This window comes from Suricata suricatta, chromosome 3 (assembly GCF_006229205.1).
Source record: "Suricata suricatta isolate VVHF042 chromosome 3, meerkat_22Aug2017_6uvM2_HiC, whole genome shotgun sequence".
Taxonomy (NCBI): Eukaryota; Metazoa; Chordata; class Mammalia; order Carnivora; family Herpestidae; genus Suricata; species Suricata suricatta.
This window is the reverse complement of record NC_043702.1, coordinates 111,355,367-111,372,045: the sequence shown is the minus strand read 5'-3', so window position 1 is coordinate 111,372,045 and position 16,679 is coordinate 111,355,367. Positions and strand designations below refer to the sequence as shown.

The 16,679-nt window shown below is 43.7% G+C and overlaps 1 protein-coding gene across 10 annotated transcripts in view; it reads left to right on the top strand.

Moving 5' to 3' along the window:
* Positions 1-4,453, top strand: part of CEP170 (centrosomal protein 170) — a 127,983-nt gene extending 123,530 nt beyond the window's left edge. For 9 of the 10 annotated variants that reach the window (XM_029934839.1, XM_029934833.1, XM_029934832.1 and 6 more), the window contains 2 exons: positions 570-621; positions 2,169-2,819. In XM_029934839.1, coding sequence (XP_029790699.1) covers positions 570-621; positions 2,169-2,458 — 342 coding nt within the window. In that variant the 3' untranslated portion in view covers positions 2,459-2,819. Of the gene's footprint in view, positions 1-569; positions 622-2,168 lie in introns of all 10 variants that reach the window. The other variant, XM_029934835.1, reaches the window with a different exon arrangement.
* The last annotated feature ends 12,226 nt before the right edge of the window (positions 4,454-16,679 follow it).

Sequence of the window (16,679 nt, the reverse complement as noted above, 5' to 3'; positions counted from 1 at the left end):
GTATGAAGGAGGAACTTTGTGTTTCTCACTAATACATTCTTATATAATTATATAATTTATGACAAATTTATATTAACTATATAATTACATATTATAAACAGGCAATTTGAAATAAGAGCCAAATTTAAATAGAAGTCGACATGAAACATTTCCTTTTACTCAATAGATTGCTGGTCTCCTCAAGAATTTGTATAGATTTTCATTGTTTAGAGAGTCATCTTAAAACTAAGGTTGCAGTTCATGCATTTTTCAAAGAAAATCCTTACATACTTTTACAAAGCTGTCATGAGGTTGATCGATGGAAGGTTTTCGAAGTCCTTGCTTATTACAGTAGTTTATCTTGAACTTTTCATCTTTTACCATTGTCTCATTCAAAAAATAATTCTAGTTAAACATTAAAGACTATAAAATTTACATCTTGTTAATCGGATATCATAACCATTTCCTATTCTATTGTGGTGTGTAAATGATATTCAGTATTCTAAATAAGAGGAGTGTGAGATTTGTTGCTATTCAAATAAAAATGCTTTCTTTACAGAAAGCTAATTTTTTCATTGCTCTCCCTCCAGGAAATTTCTTCTATCTTACAAGAGCTGAAAAGAGTTGAAAAGCAGCTACAAGGTATGTTTACTACTGGATTAAGTAGGAAGAGCTAACAATTTCAAACAAGTACATTCGAAGATGCCACTTAGAATGTGATATCTGTTAAAATATTCTTACTATTATAATGTGATTTGGTTAAATGTAGTAAAGTATGGATATGTAGTTCTGCGTATCCAGATTACTCATAATAAGGAAGTTTTAAAATGCAGTATAAATAAAAAGGTAAGGTAAATCTTGGGCATAGAGTCTAGCTGCTGTAGACTAATTCACAGTGTTCTATATATTATCGATTTTATTTGTACATAAATAATAATACATAAAAATATGTAAAATACCATATTAAAATGTGTGTAAGCAACTCAAAATCCTTACTGACAGTTGGCATTATTTATTTGATTTGACATTTCTTAAGTTACATTTATGATGTTACCCCAAATGAATTTGTATTTTAATATAAATAATAGTTGTTTGGATGAACCACAAGAAAAGAGTGCATCTTGGCCAAAGGGGCCAGAAATGGAGAGAGAGAAGAAGACAAAGACTCTCTTTGCCTCCTGAACTTTGACAGGGCTGTTGTTTGGGTATATGGCCAGTCTCACCAGGCACTGATGCCTGTGTGTCTTGAACTATAATTTGCAGTGACATAGCAAATAGCTTCCAGAGCTTCCAGAGTCAACTGCTAATTCTCCTCAGTCTCTGTTGCTTGAATGATTATAAGCATAATATGTCAGCGGTAGCTCAGAAGGGTTGTGTTCTACCCTCATGGGGAAAGTGTCTTACTAGTAACACTGTGCCTGTCAGCTGGTAGAACAGAAGCATACTTTGAAAAGGACTTCTGAGTGACTCTGAGCACCAGAGGTCCTTCTTCTGCCCGCTCCCCACTCTGCCCAGCGCCAAGCTGGAAATCATCCATTCAAGGATCTTTTGGAATGAAAGCCCCTTCCGTGAGTTAGCGAGGTCTATGTAGTTTGCTGAGGCCACCGTGGGATATTAGTATTGAGGTTCTGAGGGTCTCCCTGATGTTCAGTGGCACATACACACATGCACACAGCTGATGGCCCCACCCTCTCACCGAGAAAAGCGACAGCATGCTTTTAGCATCCGAAGTGTGATGACGTTCTCTCGGCCTCCCCAACCTTTCATTTCCTCTGAACCCCATCTTAGTAATGAATCCCCAAGTGTCCAAGTAGTTCTACAGCTCGGAGTGCTCCTGCAAACCACAACCAGCATTCTCCCTCTTCTCTCATGGTGACCAGCAGATTTCAAAAAGATCTTTCTTGTTTCCACATCTTCAAATCTCCGTCTTCCAACAGACTCCAGAAGGCCTCTGTGTGAGCCTATTCAGGGCACCAGAGCATTCAGGTCTGTGTCATCTCCAATGTAGATCAGCCCCAGAATTATCACAAATGGGTTTGAAATACAGTATCGACAGGATCAGCCAAATTTTAAACTCATACAAGCATCAGTAATTCAAGTATTCTCCCAAGTTATAAGCAGCATTCATGTCCAGAGTTAACTGCATCTACAATTATCTTTTTTCCCTGTATTCCTTTTTTTCCCATCAGCAATCAACGCTATGATCGACCCGGATGGAACTCTGGAGGCTTTGAACAACATGGGATTCCCCAGTGCTATCTTGCCTTCCCCACCGAGGCAGAAGTCCAGTCCTGTGAATGACCACGGCAGCCCGGGGCAGACACCAACCCTCTGCCAGCCGGAAGCGAGGGTACTCCACCCTGCCGCTCTCCCAGTGTCGGCCGAATTTGAGAATGCTGAATCCGAGGCTGATTTCAGTATACATTTCAATAGGTTCAACCCTGATGGGGAAGAGGAAGACGTTACAGTACATGAATGACTTTCTCTCAGTTGTTAAGAATAATTACCTGTGGATTGACTAGGAGTATTGGAAGCAGCGTAGTGTTGACTTACAGAAAACAAGACAGCTTGGTCAGCTACCATCCTGTTATCTCTGTCTTCTTGATTTTATTTATTTATGGTCTTTACCTGTGACGTGGCATCACGTTGACCTTGCAGACCATTAGCAAATCACTCGATGCACACGTGGGAGAAAGCAGATTGTGGCAGTTTTGCCTTTTGTGGTTTTATGATTTCAAATTAAATTCTGTGATTGCATCCTTTCCCTTCATAGATCTTTGTTTTTTTTTCTTTAAGCCATGCTGTGACCTACAAGCAAATTAAATACCCAACATTTCTGACCCCCATGTCTTCTGTGCCAAGCTGCTCCCTGAAACGGACTTCCTCTTCATCTGTACAGATTTGTTAAACACTTATATTTGCTTCTTAATAATAGGATTTATAATAGTATTCGTTACCATTGGATACAATGACCTGTTACTCTCCACAGTCAAACTGACCTTTCAGAATAGTCCTTCTTGTGTTCTGAAATTTTCCAGCATCTCTGTGATTTATATAACCTTGTTGCTACGTAAATTGTCTTGGGGTTTACAGAGATGAGCTATTATGTTTGCACTAAGATTTGCCGGGAGTGCTGGGCGGACATAGCTGTATGTCAGTAAGGACTAACTGTCTCTTTTGTACATAGGAGATTGATAATACTGTATTTGTTTTAACTCCTCAGTGTTTTACTCCACTTTCAAAAAGCTCAATTTGGCACTTTTTTCCCATTTTTTTTTAACGAAAGTAAGATTTTTGTCTCATTTTAGGGCAAATGATAACTAGAAAGATTAAACTGGACTGTTCAGGTGGAGTATATTTTTTAATCTGAGAACACGTATATTGGTTCTGTGTTACCAAGTTTATATGTGACAGAAAAAAATTCCCTCCAAATGATCATGAAGTTAAAATTTTCTTCATTAGGAGACTTGGAGAACCAGTAGTCATAAGATTAGCTGATAGTTTCACTCCCAAGCAATGAATTGCTTCTGTGTGTTTCCCTGTAGGACCCACTAGTAAATCCTGTCCGTCTTACACATTTATAAGGACCCTTCAGGACGGCTACAATGAGGGCTCGGGCCCGTGCCACTGAGCAGGAAGCCCGTGACAGACGCCCTCTGTAACCTTGTCTTTTCTCTTTCCAGTAAGTTTACATTTGGTTAAGTTTTAAAAGAAAGTGATTATCTTTGTGTTTCCAGAACACTATAATTTGGGTGAATCTTATGAATTCATTTAAATATTACTAGTAGACTTGAATTTTCCCCGTTGACCCCATCAGTCCATAAAGGTTAAAACTGCAACTTTTGCACCTTGTATGAAATGGTCTCTAATATTTCAGCAATAATCCTGTACTACATTTGTTTCAAGAAACAAACTAAGTCTGTGCATTTCAAAATTTTACAAGATTTAAAAACTCCTGTACTGTTGGGCCAGTTAATAAAGATAAAAAAAACAAACAAAAAACCTTTTGTAGAGATGTAAAAACAGAAATCTGTTATATAATGAATCTCATATTTTTCTTTAAATTAAAAAAAAAAACAGTAAATGAACTATTCTCCTTGTAAAGCTAACTTCTCCGTTCTGTCTAATAAAGGAAGACTGAAGAGAAGGTTTTAAAAAACATGAATGGAACGAAGCAGATGCTTTGAAGGAGTAAGTGACACATTAAAACAGGGTCACTATCCATTTGAAGAAAAAGTCGAACACAATAATCATACCATTGTTCCCTCTTTTATTTAATGTTCAAGTACTGATTATCCCCCGTGGAAGTGGAAGGTCAGGAGTTGCCAAGGAAAATATTAGCATCCACTCTACTTATGTTATCCTTTAGGTGTTTACACGGTTTTGTTCACTTACAAACATTTGGCCTTTTACTATGTTATTTTTATTTTGTATGAATACATTATCCTCCTTATTTATTTTTGTTACATTTATTACTTATGTTATTTTGTTATGCATTTACAACTCCATTTTTAAATAAAGTGTTTCTGGAACTTTACACAATGATTGTACTGTTATTCTTCCATCTGAATTGCTAATACTTCATCATTTTACCAACTATTTATACACCCCATCTTTCAAGGCTTACAAAACAAAGAATCCTTCAGTTTGTTAACATGTGAAAATTGTGAGACTTCATAGTATTTTGGTTAAGGAAGAAAAACTTTTTTTGGCTAATTTTTGTTAATCTAATTCTCTTAGCTTAATACTAAGACACACCAGGCCTTTATATTTAACTGGCCTACAATCAGTTGTCAGAAGGCTCTATGACAGTGATCTACTTGGAGAACAAAGAAGAAATTTCAAATATCTAGATAGTTGAGAACTCTCCATTTGGTTCCATTTTCTTTCGTCGTACCACCCATACCCAGGAATCTTGACTACCTCCCTCTTACTGTTCAGTATTCTGTTTCTCAGCTTGACCTTCAGAGGCTTTGCACAATCTGGTCCTTTTCTTACGTGTCTGTGTGTGCCTAATGCACACTCTCCCACTGGCTCCCAGCAGTCTTGAGCTCCTTCACTCCTCTGTGCACTTAGCTTCTCTTGCTTCCTCCTTCCTGCTGCACCATATATCCTGTCTTCCTCAGGGGCCCAGAGGCTTCAGCCTCTTGATGAAGCTTCCCTCACTTGACGGGGCCACAAAACAGGGCTATGCCACATACTTGCCTTGTTCTCTTCCCTCCCACCACTGTATACACGTTTCTTCCTTCCAAATACCAAAATAATCTTTACTTCCTGAACAGACCCTGTGCCTTCGAGTATATGTGCCGTTTTGCCTCCTTTATCTGTGCTTGGGTTTGCTTGCCATACCTCTGCCTGACCAGACCCATCCCTCATCAGTCAAAACGTGTTTCTCTCCTGGTCTGCAGAATGAGAGCATCATGGCGATTCCCCACGTCCCTGCTGGTCCACAGGGTCTGTGACTGTGAAATGGTTCCCTTTCCTTTTTCTCCAGAAAGCCTTCTAGGATTCCTTGTTCTATAAAACCTTCCTTTCACCGTGCTCTCACACAACCTCTTGTTCTCTGCTATATCCCAGATCATGCATCTATTCAACAAATAGGTACGGAGTGCCTAATGCTTACCTTACACCCTCACAGACCTTATTTCTAGAATAGGGTAACAGAAAATGGAAACTAAAAATGAAGCACATTGATCACGTCAGATGGAGAGATGACCTCTTCTGCCCTTTCCTCCTCCCAGTATGTTGTTTCCACGCCTGTCTCCTAAAAGCTGCGGGCTCCTCTCTAGAAGTGCAGGCTTGCCGCAGAACCCCTCACCCTTTAGGAGGTAAGTGGTCCGTGAGGGCTGTCCCTCATCTGAAGGAGGAACAATATTCCTGGAGGACCCGAGGTGCTGGCAGTGCTGCAGGAAAGGACAGGACAAACCCAGGGATATCTGTTCCCACAGCTTGCCACACGGCCAAGAGGCTTGGGGGGCGGGGGGCATGGCGATTGAAGACCTCGGCCTTCTCTCTCGCCGTTCCTGAGCACACACCCTCAGGCCGGGCCAGATCTCTGGCCACCACAGGAGGCTGCAACCTTTGGCTGGTAGACTCTGGGAGCTCCTTTTTTATGTATTTCCAGAAATGGTGTTCATGGAAGCATTCGTGATGGCTGCCATGGTGGAAACTTGGCCAGAGGCCTGAGTGGAAAATCCATCTAGCCAGGTTATGCTAACCTATTTGGAAGCAGGTACAAATTTCAGGGGGGAAAAAAAAACAGAATCCAAGACTGTTGGGAGCCCATGGCTTGGATGAGGAAACTGACATTGTATCAAGGAAGGAACCAGCACATTCTGACCTGTTAGCCCTGAGTTGTCCTTACTTTACATCTAACGGATTGCCAATGGCCGGCTGAGGCCAAGGAATGGGAAGATTGGGGGATTTAGTTCAGGAGGTTCAACAGAGGCCTTTTTTTTTTTTTTTTTGGCAGGTGATGAAAACGTTTAAACCTGCGGCAATGGTTGCACAACTCTGTAAATGTACTAAATATCATTGAATTGTGCATAAATAGTTGAATTGTATCATCTGTATGTGTGTATGTATATATATGCATATATATATAATAGGTATGCAAATTAGAGCTCAATAAAGCTGTTTCCAAAATAGATGAATAAGAAGTCTTAGAAGAAGAATGAGGGGTGTTGGGGAGGGACAAGAAACGTCCAAGCAATCACTGGGCCAGGACGTGGCCAGCTTTCCATCTGTCAGTATTCGACCTGAGCTTCAGTGTATATATATATCTGCTCTCCACAGTGTCCTTGATATTGGCTTTAACATGTTGTTGTTGGCGAGTTCAGTGAACTCTGTACCATGTGTTCTTTTCTAAACAGGGAAGATGGGATATTTCTTGAGAGGATTTTCAGTTTATCTAAATGAATTATAGTGAGAGAACTGGAGGTCAAGATGAGTCAAGACTAGACTGGGTTCCTACCAGAGAATTTTATTATCCGTCTAAGATGAGCAACTGCTGTGTGCTGATGCCATGCTACATTCTTGAGAATGTCGTCCAAATTTCACAACGGCCCAAATCAAATCATGGATGAGAATGATTAGTCCCATTCCGCGGGAAGAGTAGAGGCTTGAGTCCGACAGGAGGCTCTAGATCACAAAGTGTGGGAGTAAGGTGTGAACCTGGGTCTGACTGACTTCTTCGTGGTCCTCTTTGTTCTCTATCACGAAGACATGATAGAATATAGTCGTAGTAGAAAGCTGCTCAGTGGCCTTAGAAATCCTGCAACTAACCTCAACGTAGTTTGGCTTCTGGCAAGTGATTTCGACTGTAGCCTGTTTCTGTGAAGAAGGGGGGACGGTGGCTGACTAGCTAGTCTCTGAGCTATCTCCCTGCTGTATTCGTTTTTATTCTCTGACCTGCAGATATTTTGGACTCTTTGCTCTCTTCCCCAGACTTGTGGCAGAAACCTACTTCACTATCTATACAGTAATCCTGCTTCTCTTCACATTCCCTTTAGCAAATGATTCACCAGACACTTGCTCTTTCAGTCATTGTTATTCTTACTGCTTCTCATGGAAATCCTCCAGTTCTGTGGCTTCCCCTCAACTGCTGGCTCGTTTCACATTTGCCCACAGAAAGAGCGTCCATGCCGAACCAGGAGGTCCTGGTGACAACACCGTTCTGGGAAAAGAGGCCTAGCACCTCCCAAACCCATTCTAGATGGCAGGCCCTACTTGCCCAGGGCTGTATTTTGAGAATTTTCCTGCCCTCACCTTTCTCTCTTTGGCCAAACCAACTGCTCACAGACCCTGAGGAGGGAGGTGGCAAGGTAGGTAACCTCTCCTGTAGTTAATTCTGTCTGAATTGGAGAGTTTTAAGACCAAAGCCCTTTAGGGAATTTATGAGACTTTCAGAGAAGCGAGATGAAAGCAGACTCTCAGGATTTGACACAATCTCTTAGCTGGAATTGGAAGAGAGAAGGATTCCTTGTCCAGCGGAAGTCAAGGACCCAGGTCCTGAGAGGGCGGGCACGGTTCCTGAGCTTCCTGACAGCACCCCAGGGAGACGGGCAGCCCCCTGGAGGAAGCCAGCGCGGTGGGCCTGGCCAGCGGACTGCGGGCGGCTCGGCGGGCTCCCTCCACTTGGCCACCAGGAGCAGGAGCACTGGGGCATCTAAGCATCAGGCTCCCAGGACAGTAGGCTTCTTAGAGGTGACTTCTGCAGACAGTTCGGCACAGTGTCCTATCCTGGGGGCCAACGGATGTCTCCCAACCTCCCGGCAGCAGCAACAGATGCCTGAAACAAAAACTTGGCTGGGTTAGGGAAAACTTGGTCTTTTTACACATCCAAGTGTGTGGACTATAGACCAGTCACTACGTAAACTTATGTATCCCCCTCGACATAGGTAATCGAGATTCGGATCTGTCTATACAGCATGCTCGCTCTCGCTCTCTCTTCATAGGTACGTAGTATTGATGTGAATCCACTCACACTGCAAAGACAGAGCAGGTGGGGTTCCGGTGACTGCGGTCACGTGACCCTCATGATACAGCAAGTCAAATGGAGGGTTTGGTTTCCCAGGGCATATGAAAGTTAGGTTTACCCTACACCGGAGTCCATTTGGTGTGCGTTAATGGTGTGTCTTAAAACACAATGCACATACCTTAGTTTTCATACACACGGCTAGTAGGAGCACAGGGGGATCTGTGTCCAGGTCACTTTGCTGCGACGGCCCTGGCAAATCACCAACAGTACCCCCTATACACCAAGTCGTGTGTTCACACAGGCTGACTCCACTAGCATGGTGTCACAGGAAGCCTGCAGTGTAGGTGACGGGAGGGAGTCAGGCCTGCGCAACATGCGGGGCTTGATCCTCCCTCCTCCCTGCCCCTCCCCACCCCCTGCCTCCAGCCTGAACACGTGGGGCCGGGCAGCCCCTGTGCCCAGCCAGGCTGTGCACCCCAAGCCTGCACCACTGAGGAATAGAAAATTGTAAGTACAACATTTGGCACTGAAGATTTATTTAGAGTGAGACAAGAAATCACAACTAATTGCAAGTTTCAACACTACCACAGCATCACCAAACCCAGAAAAAGAAACCTGTGCCATATTTACCCCCCTGCATTTAGGGGATGCATTCCCTGTGATGACCTTCCTCCACCTACAGTATTCTACATCGGGTGATGGGAGGAAGTTCCACAGACCAACGTCCCGCTCCTCACATGGCCCACTTGATGTCTTCCCATCCCCCACGTGTTGCCTGTGGGGGCGCCATTGAGCACCTGCGCCTGCATCAGCACCATCACGTGGTGCCCTGTGGGTGGAGCTGGCACGAGTGCAGGCAGGAGGGTTTGTGAAGACCAATCCTACACCAGAACAGGTAGGAATCGCTTAACTATATTAGGAAGAGACTAAGAATCATATAACATCATTAAATCCTAAACCCAAACAAATTCTATACTCAAATCCCCCTGATTCATGCCCATGACTATTTCCGATGTCACCAGACATGGGGAAGAGTGGAGGGGGGAGGAGAAGTTCAGGATGGAAGAGACGGAGCTTTAACAATTGCAAATCATAAACCTGCCTGGAACTTGCCTCCTCTTCCTTCTCCTTCCCTGTGCCTCTCCAGCCTGAGCACTGGGGTCCTCTGGGAATGCACTAAATTGCCAACGCATTCAGGAAGTACTTTCTGAACATCCACTCATCCTAGGCACTGGGATTAGCACTGCACTACAGTCAGGATGTCAGAAGAGTGCTCCACCTGGAACTTTCTGGGCTGCCGCCTACTGAAGCTGGCTTCTGAGCCTGGCATGGTCCTGACGCACAGCCTCAGACTCACCGAGCTGCTCAGGGGTTGTGAGCTGGAGAGAAACTTCTGCCCTTTGTCTCCTCCTCCTCCCAACCCGGCCCCAACCAACCACTTAGCAATTTCTCTGATCAAACCTCGTGATCACCTAGAGGCACTATCTGAAGATCACCGCAGGCTCCAAGGAAGGTGCTTCAGGAGGTGAGTGAGGGACTCCTTGACTTAAAATACCAGCTATTTATATTTATAAACTCTGCAGTAGATCAGTAAATACTGTCCCAAGGTTCTCCTAAACTTCACTTCTGAGTTTCAAGCTACCGCATTTAAGACCCTGGTAGAGTCATCAATACAGCATGAGGGAGAGAGGAATCTGCAAGAAATACATTTTAGGAGGTGTTGTCCCGGCCTTGTTAATTCCAGCAATATCAACCATGTATAAAGTGTCTCTGTCTCTCAACACCTAAAAACACTGGATAAAATGGGGGCGCCTCGGGGGCTCAGTCAGTTTTAAGCATCTAACTTCGGCTCAGGTCATGATCTTTCAGTTCATGAGTTCAAACCCCACATCCAGCTCTGTGCTGACAGCTCAGAGCTTGGATTCTACTTCAGATTCTGTGTCTCCCTCTCTCTCTGCTCCTCCCCTGCTTGCACTCTGTCTCTCTCTCTCTCTCTCAAAAATAAATAAACATTAAAAATGTTTTTAAAACACTGGGTAAAATATAACAAACATGATTTTAATAGCATAATTTTAATTTTTATAATTTTAGCATTAACTTTAACAACATAATTCAAAATTTCCCAGGGGCCAGGAGTCAAAAGGAAACCAAAATAAAGAACTGATTCTGCGTCTTGTGCTAATCACTGTGTTGCACCTGAGTTCAGCCTCAGCCCCTCCATCCTGACCCGGAGTCTACCTTCTGGGCCTGCGCTGAGGGCTACGTGACTGTCCTCAGGGGCGAGGACAGAACAAATGAGAAGACGAGGTCACGTCCCTTGCTAATGGTTGTGTGTGACACAGTTTGCATACTTTGTCCTGCACACAATGGCTGCCCCCTTGACACTCCCCTACAACCCTAAACCGCACCCTCAAAATAACAAACGTCGTCCTATGTCCCAGGAGAAGGCCGCTCCCTGTATCACTTTGTAGCCTTTTCACACTGACCGCCCCACCCCGCCTCCCGCTTGCCTGCTCGCTGGTCATAAGGAGCCCGGAGTCCTCGGGCTCGGGCCGCACCTGCAGAGTCCCTGTGAACTCCGTGCGGTCCCGGCGGGTCAGAAAGACCCGCTTTATTCGGCTCAGGGTCTCCCTGGTCTCTGTGTCTCTGAACGTAACAACTGGTTCTTGGTAACAACGGCCTTGAGTTTTGCTTGGTGCAGAGAAAGGACATGAGCCCAAAATGTGTGCCTGCTAGACAGTCAGAAAGGAGATTTGCACGAGCTACTTCAAGGAGAGGGAGAAGGGCCATGGCAACGAGGCATTTTTCGAGGAGCGAATACATGGCCGTTTTCCAGAAGTGTTTAGATGCTGATCCTCAGCTTTATAAATCATGGTAAGTCTCAAACCTGACACATTGTTCTTAAATACCTGGTTACACTGTGGTCAAATTGCAGAACACCAAAGTCCAAGCAAGACAAACTCTGAAAACTAATGAAAGAGAAGAGACTGTTTTTCCCACCAAGAACTAGACCTGTCCACAGTAACCAGAGCTGGAATGCAGGGGACACTTCCTGTTTACATCCATGCAGAAGCACAGAAGCATATATGGGAATGACACATACTAATAGCTGAATCGAGTTATCCCTAAGGATGGAGAGAGAAGAGGAGGGACATTGGGTGGGTCTTTAGCGGGGCTGTGATATTTTGTTTATTAAAAAGTAGCATTTTTGTTCACGGCAATGGTGGGTTTAAAGCAGATAAGATCAAGTGTTAGTAACTGTCTTATTTTGATAGTATCCCATCGAACTTGTTATTTTCTATGCTTTCTCGTATGCCTAAATTGTGCCAAGTTTAAAAATGTTAAAAACTGTTTTGAAATACATTTCCTTTCCCACTCTTATTTGCCTTGTGCTTACAGAACGTCGATCAATCAAAAGATTAAAATCGATACTGAATGGCATGTCTAATGAGAGGAATTCATCAGATCTACTTGTCACACATTTGAAGGAGACAAAATACAAAAAGAACTAAGTTGGCACAGAAATTCCCTTCTGAAACGGAGCTTGCATGACTGAAAAGAGCAAAATCACTAAGCTCATTCATTGGCTCATGAAATTGTAGCCACAAAGGCTTACATCCAACCCCAGGCCTCTGTTACTCCTGCCTTCTGCTTGGAAAAGTGTATATACAGTGAAGGTTTGAATACCTAGTGAAATAAGAAGATTTCAGAATTTCTTTTTTCAGAAAGATTTTCCTTTTTTTTTTTAAATGTTTTATTTAGTTTTGATACAGAGAGAGACAGAGCATGAGATGGGGAGGCTCAGAGAGAGAGGGAGACATAGCATCAGAAGCAGCGAATGTGAGATCAGGACCCAAGCCGAAGTTGGAGGTTTAACGGACTGAGCCACCCAGGTGCCCCCCCTTTTTTTTCTTTTTTTAAACACAATGGTTCTTTGGTGAATGACTCAGTCCCTTGATCTATGACGGGCTACTTAATATATGTATCTTCACATATGTGACCAAGCACTAATGTGGAGTCTTTATTCAGCAGCACCACCTCTCGCTGTTCAGGGGCTATCCCGTGGGGCCGTGAGCCCTGTGCGATCCAGGCGATGCCCGTGTCAGTGCGGGGCCGGCTCCATGCGGCGCGGTGGCAGACAGGCAGTGTTGCCAGGTTACATCTGTTCCATGCTCGTTGCCATAGCAGTGGCTGGAGTAAGAAAGACAAAGAGGATGTGAGGCAAGGCACACATTTTATCCCCAGCAGGTGGTCGCTGCTAAAATGGCAGTGTTTTCTTCTCGTGGGTTGGGAGAAATAAAAACCCACATATCTACCCTTTTTCAACCACACAAGAGACAACACCAGACGAATCCATGTGTTGTTTCCATCTTAACACTCCAGGAGTAAAATTGTACATCAAGGCTGCTGGCTTTTAGCATTGGAAATTATTATTTTTCATTCCTGCACACTCCAACCAAAACAATGTTGTATGAAGTAGGTCATGCCCTGGTTTTCAGAGAAAGCAGTAAATCCATTCCAGAAGGACCAGAAGTGTGCTGATTAGTCATTTGGAGAAGATGCTGTTCACCAGAGGCCACTAGGATTATTTCAGTCTTCATAAGCAAATAGGAAAGCGTTTTTCTCCTTCATATTTTATGTTGTAAGAGTGTTATGTGGATAATAATGACATGACTTCCTTGGGGCAATGTATTGCTTAAATTGCGTTATTTACTTCAGTATTCAACTTCAGATTCTCTGAGTAGCAAAGATTTACCCATGTTGGATTTGGAGAAAACAACAAAATACCTGAAAATATTTTTTTCTCCCACACTCAAAGATCCTAATGAAGAATTTATAATTTAGGCTATCTGACAAGTAGCTAAGACATCCTCCCAGAAACGTCAGCTCCCTGGGTAGGTGTGCATGTGTCACTTATCACAACTGTTGGCTCCTCAGACCAAGGAAGGACACTTCCCTAAGTGCATCTTCCAAAGTCCCCAGAGCCTGAGCCAGGTCACCAAACCCGAGATCAGCTGGAGGAAGAGAAACCCTCGGAGGCTTGAGTGAGGTAGTTTTCAAACAAAATAAATGGAGGAAGTATTTTATGTTTAAAAGGGAAATTTAGAGGCCTCATTTCATTAAGGGGATAAATGGAAAGGAGATATGACCTGGGTAATAGTTACAAAAAGAATCCAAACTATCCACGGATGACCTAGTCATAATGGTTTCTCGAGAGGAGGAACATGCTCTGGGGCCTGTTGGGTTGACACCTGGGAGGGGAGGGGACGCTGTCTCCACAGTGTTCTCCGGTGGTCCCAAAGATGGAGACAGCACTGGGCAGGCCACGTGCCTGAGCTGGGGGCAGGGGGCAGTGCCAGGGAGAAGGGAAACGATACTTTGTGGAACACCCACCATGTGGCAGACACTAATGCACTCCATGTTTCACGTCATCCTCCTCAACCTCAGCTTCATGAAGGCGGGCAGCGGGCTCAGGCCCCGTGGTGATGTGGAGTGTTGTTCCTCACTTCCAGGCCTGTCTCAAAGTGTCCTCCCACTAGGGCTCCCCCCCATCTGTGCTCTGCTGCTCTCCGGGGCACAGAGCAGGGAGTTCAGCAGGAGCTGAGCCTCAGCATTGCCTGGTCCGAGGGTCTGGGACCCCGCCCCAGAAGCCAGGGATGCGGGACAGCTTCCAGACATCATCATGGGGCTTTACGTGACTTCTGATCTTACGAGTCACCAAAAGATCTTACGTTGCTCAAGGAATTCTACAGAGATTTATCCCAGAATGGACTAGGTTAGAATAAAAAATCGGCTTATCAAAGGAAGAAAAACATTCAGTAGCTTTAGTGTTTCCAAATTGTGGTTTTACACACTTGGGATCTTGAGACTGTGGTATAATGTATATGTTGTGTTTCATCCCAAAGCAGCCAATCAGACCCTTTGATGAAGCCACGGCAGTGAATCACAGCAGCAAGACCATTTTCTATCCCATGTTTGAGTCTGTGGAGCCCAGCCATGCACTTATGTCACTGAAGACTCATAGTATCCCCATGAGGATGTTTCATTGTCCCAGTGCATAGATTAGGAGGGACGAGCGAACTAGTGACCTTCCCAAGATCAATGAGCTTCCAGGTGGTAGGGCCAGGGTTTAAGTGTTACCTCTTCCACAATTATTTTAAGTCCTAAATACAACTGGAGAGTGAAAAATGATGTTTTTCATTAAAGAAAATGAAGGGGGAGAAGAGAAACTAAAGGGGAGAGAGAAAAAATGGATTTGATGAAAGGAAAGACATGGGGGAGAAGACTGTTTTGAAGGAAGGGGAGAAGGAACAGAATGTTTAATGAAAGTCTGCTGAGAACCAGACCCTGTCACAGTTTTGAGGACTCAGAGATGAGTGGGAATTCCTCGTGGCCAGTCCATTAGCTGCACTGGTATGCCTCGCCTCCTCGCCTTCCATCTACCTATGGAGATGTGAAAACCATGTAGGGTACCCGTAAGACCCCCAGGAGTACGCCTGACGGGTGCTCGGGGCCTTCCATGTCTGTGACAGACACCAGCTATATTGTCTTAACAAGTGATATTGCTCATCTGTCTCTTTCAAGGCTGTGAGAAAACCTGCCCTTTTCCCCAGGAGACATTAACTCTTTTCTAAGGCTGTTTGCCACCCAAATACTCTGGAAAAGATGGTCCAGAAGAAAGGCCTCTGCTCTCAAAACATGTAGAAATGTGACAGACCCGTGGAGAATTGTCTCCCAACACTGTCAGCACAGACGTGTTCGCTCAAGTGTTCACTTCACGATGACACTACTTAGGAGTGCTCCCTGAGACATCTTTCTTACTATGCAAAAATGTGTTAAGGGCGTGTTACATGACCAAGAACTAGAATGTGTGTCTGCTCTCAGTGGTGCTGAAAATGTCATCCAGGTGGTTTGCAACAATTAAATAAAAAGTATTTAATTACTAAATAATGATTAAAATTTGCAAAAATTAAATTTAAAAATACCATCGGTAGCATGTTTTCTTCCGTAGTCTATCTTCAAAGAAGTCCATGCATTTATTCCTTGAGTGCCTATTTTTCACACAGAACCATGAGAGTCCATGTAATAAAAAACAAAAACCCTAAGATAGTCCATGACTTTAAGGAGTTAAAAAATTTTTTTTAATTCTAATAAAGGATTTGTCACAATCCATGATGTTAACTGAGTTAAATAAAAACAAAACTATTTCTCTAGGGCCTCCAAATTGCAATCTGGGGAGTACAGGTTTGGGCAGGAATCCAGTGTGTGCCCCCCACCCCAGAACAAAAGTCAGGAGTTTTAAAAACCAAAAAGGGATGCTTGTATATGTCGTTTACAAAAAATCTTGATGGGTGTTGGTGGCAGACACGTAGTCTTGGCTGCAGATCTTTGGGTTCTTAAGGCTCTCACTAAGCACTCTCTTCCCATACAGACTGCAGGTTTTCAGGATGAGTCTTTGGGATATTTGAGGCTTGCTCAGTTCAAAATCTCATGGCTCCGCGGATGAGGAATTGCATACTGCTTCTTAATGGCCTCCCAGCTCCGTTTAAAAACCCTTTGCCATGAATGATACCATTTCATTTCAACTTTTGCAATGATATGCTCTCAGGTGATAGGACAATAAAGGTTTGTGAGAAAATTCAGGCTTAACAGACCACAGGAAATCGTCACATGTTATTTGTGCTAATGAAACAAATGGTAAATGACTTATAATAATGCAAAGAACACTAAACGTTTAAACCCTTCTTCTGCACAATATTGGATTCCTTTTCTGACAATGACACAGAGAGATTTTACAAGACAAAATGGTAGCTGCCCTCTCAAATTCAGGGCAACGCCATTTTGATAGCACCATCACTGGATGCAGTAAAAAACCTTTTCAAGGCTGATTCATGTTTTCAATGTTGTTGCTTCTTGGTAGCAGAGAGTCCTATGTGCTGGCTGATGTGATAAACCATATAAATTGTGCTCTCCAGATATTCACTCCGGTAACGAACACCAGCGCCTGCTTTGCGCAGGGCGGGAAAAAGGTGCTCACAGAACTCAAATATCAGGAAGGCCCTGATATGACCAGAAGAGTGAACAGACTAGGCAGGGCACAAATCCAGCAAATCCAAGGCCCAGAGCAAATAGAAAGCAACATGTGCCTACAGAGAGTTACAGAAAAGTGTTGTGTGCACTCACAAGAAACTTGCATTGACCAAAATGAACAAATAAAAAG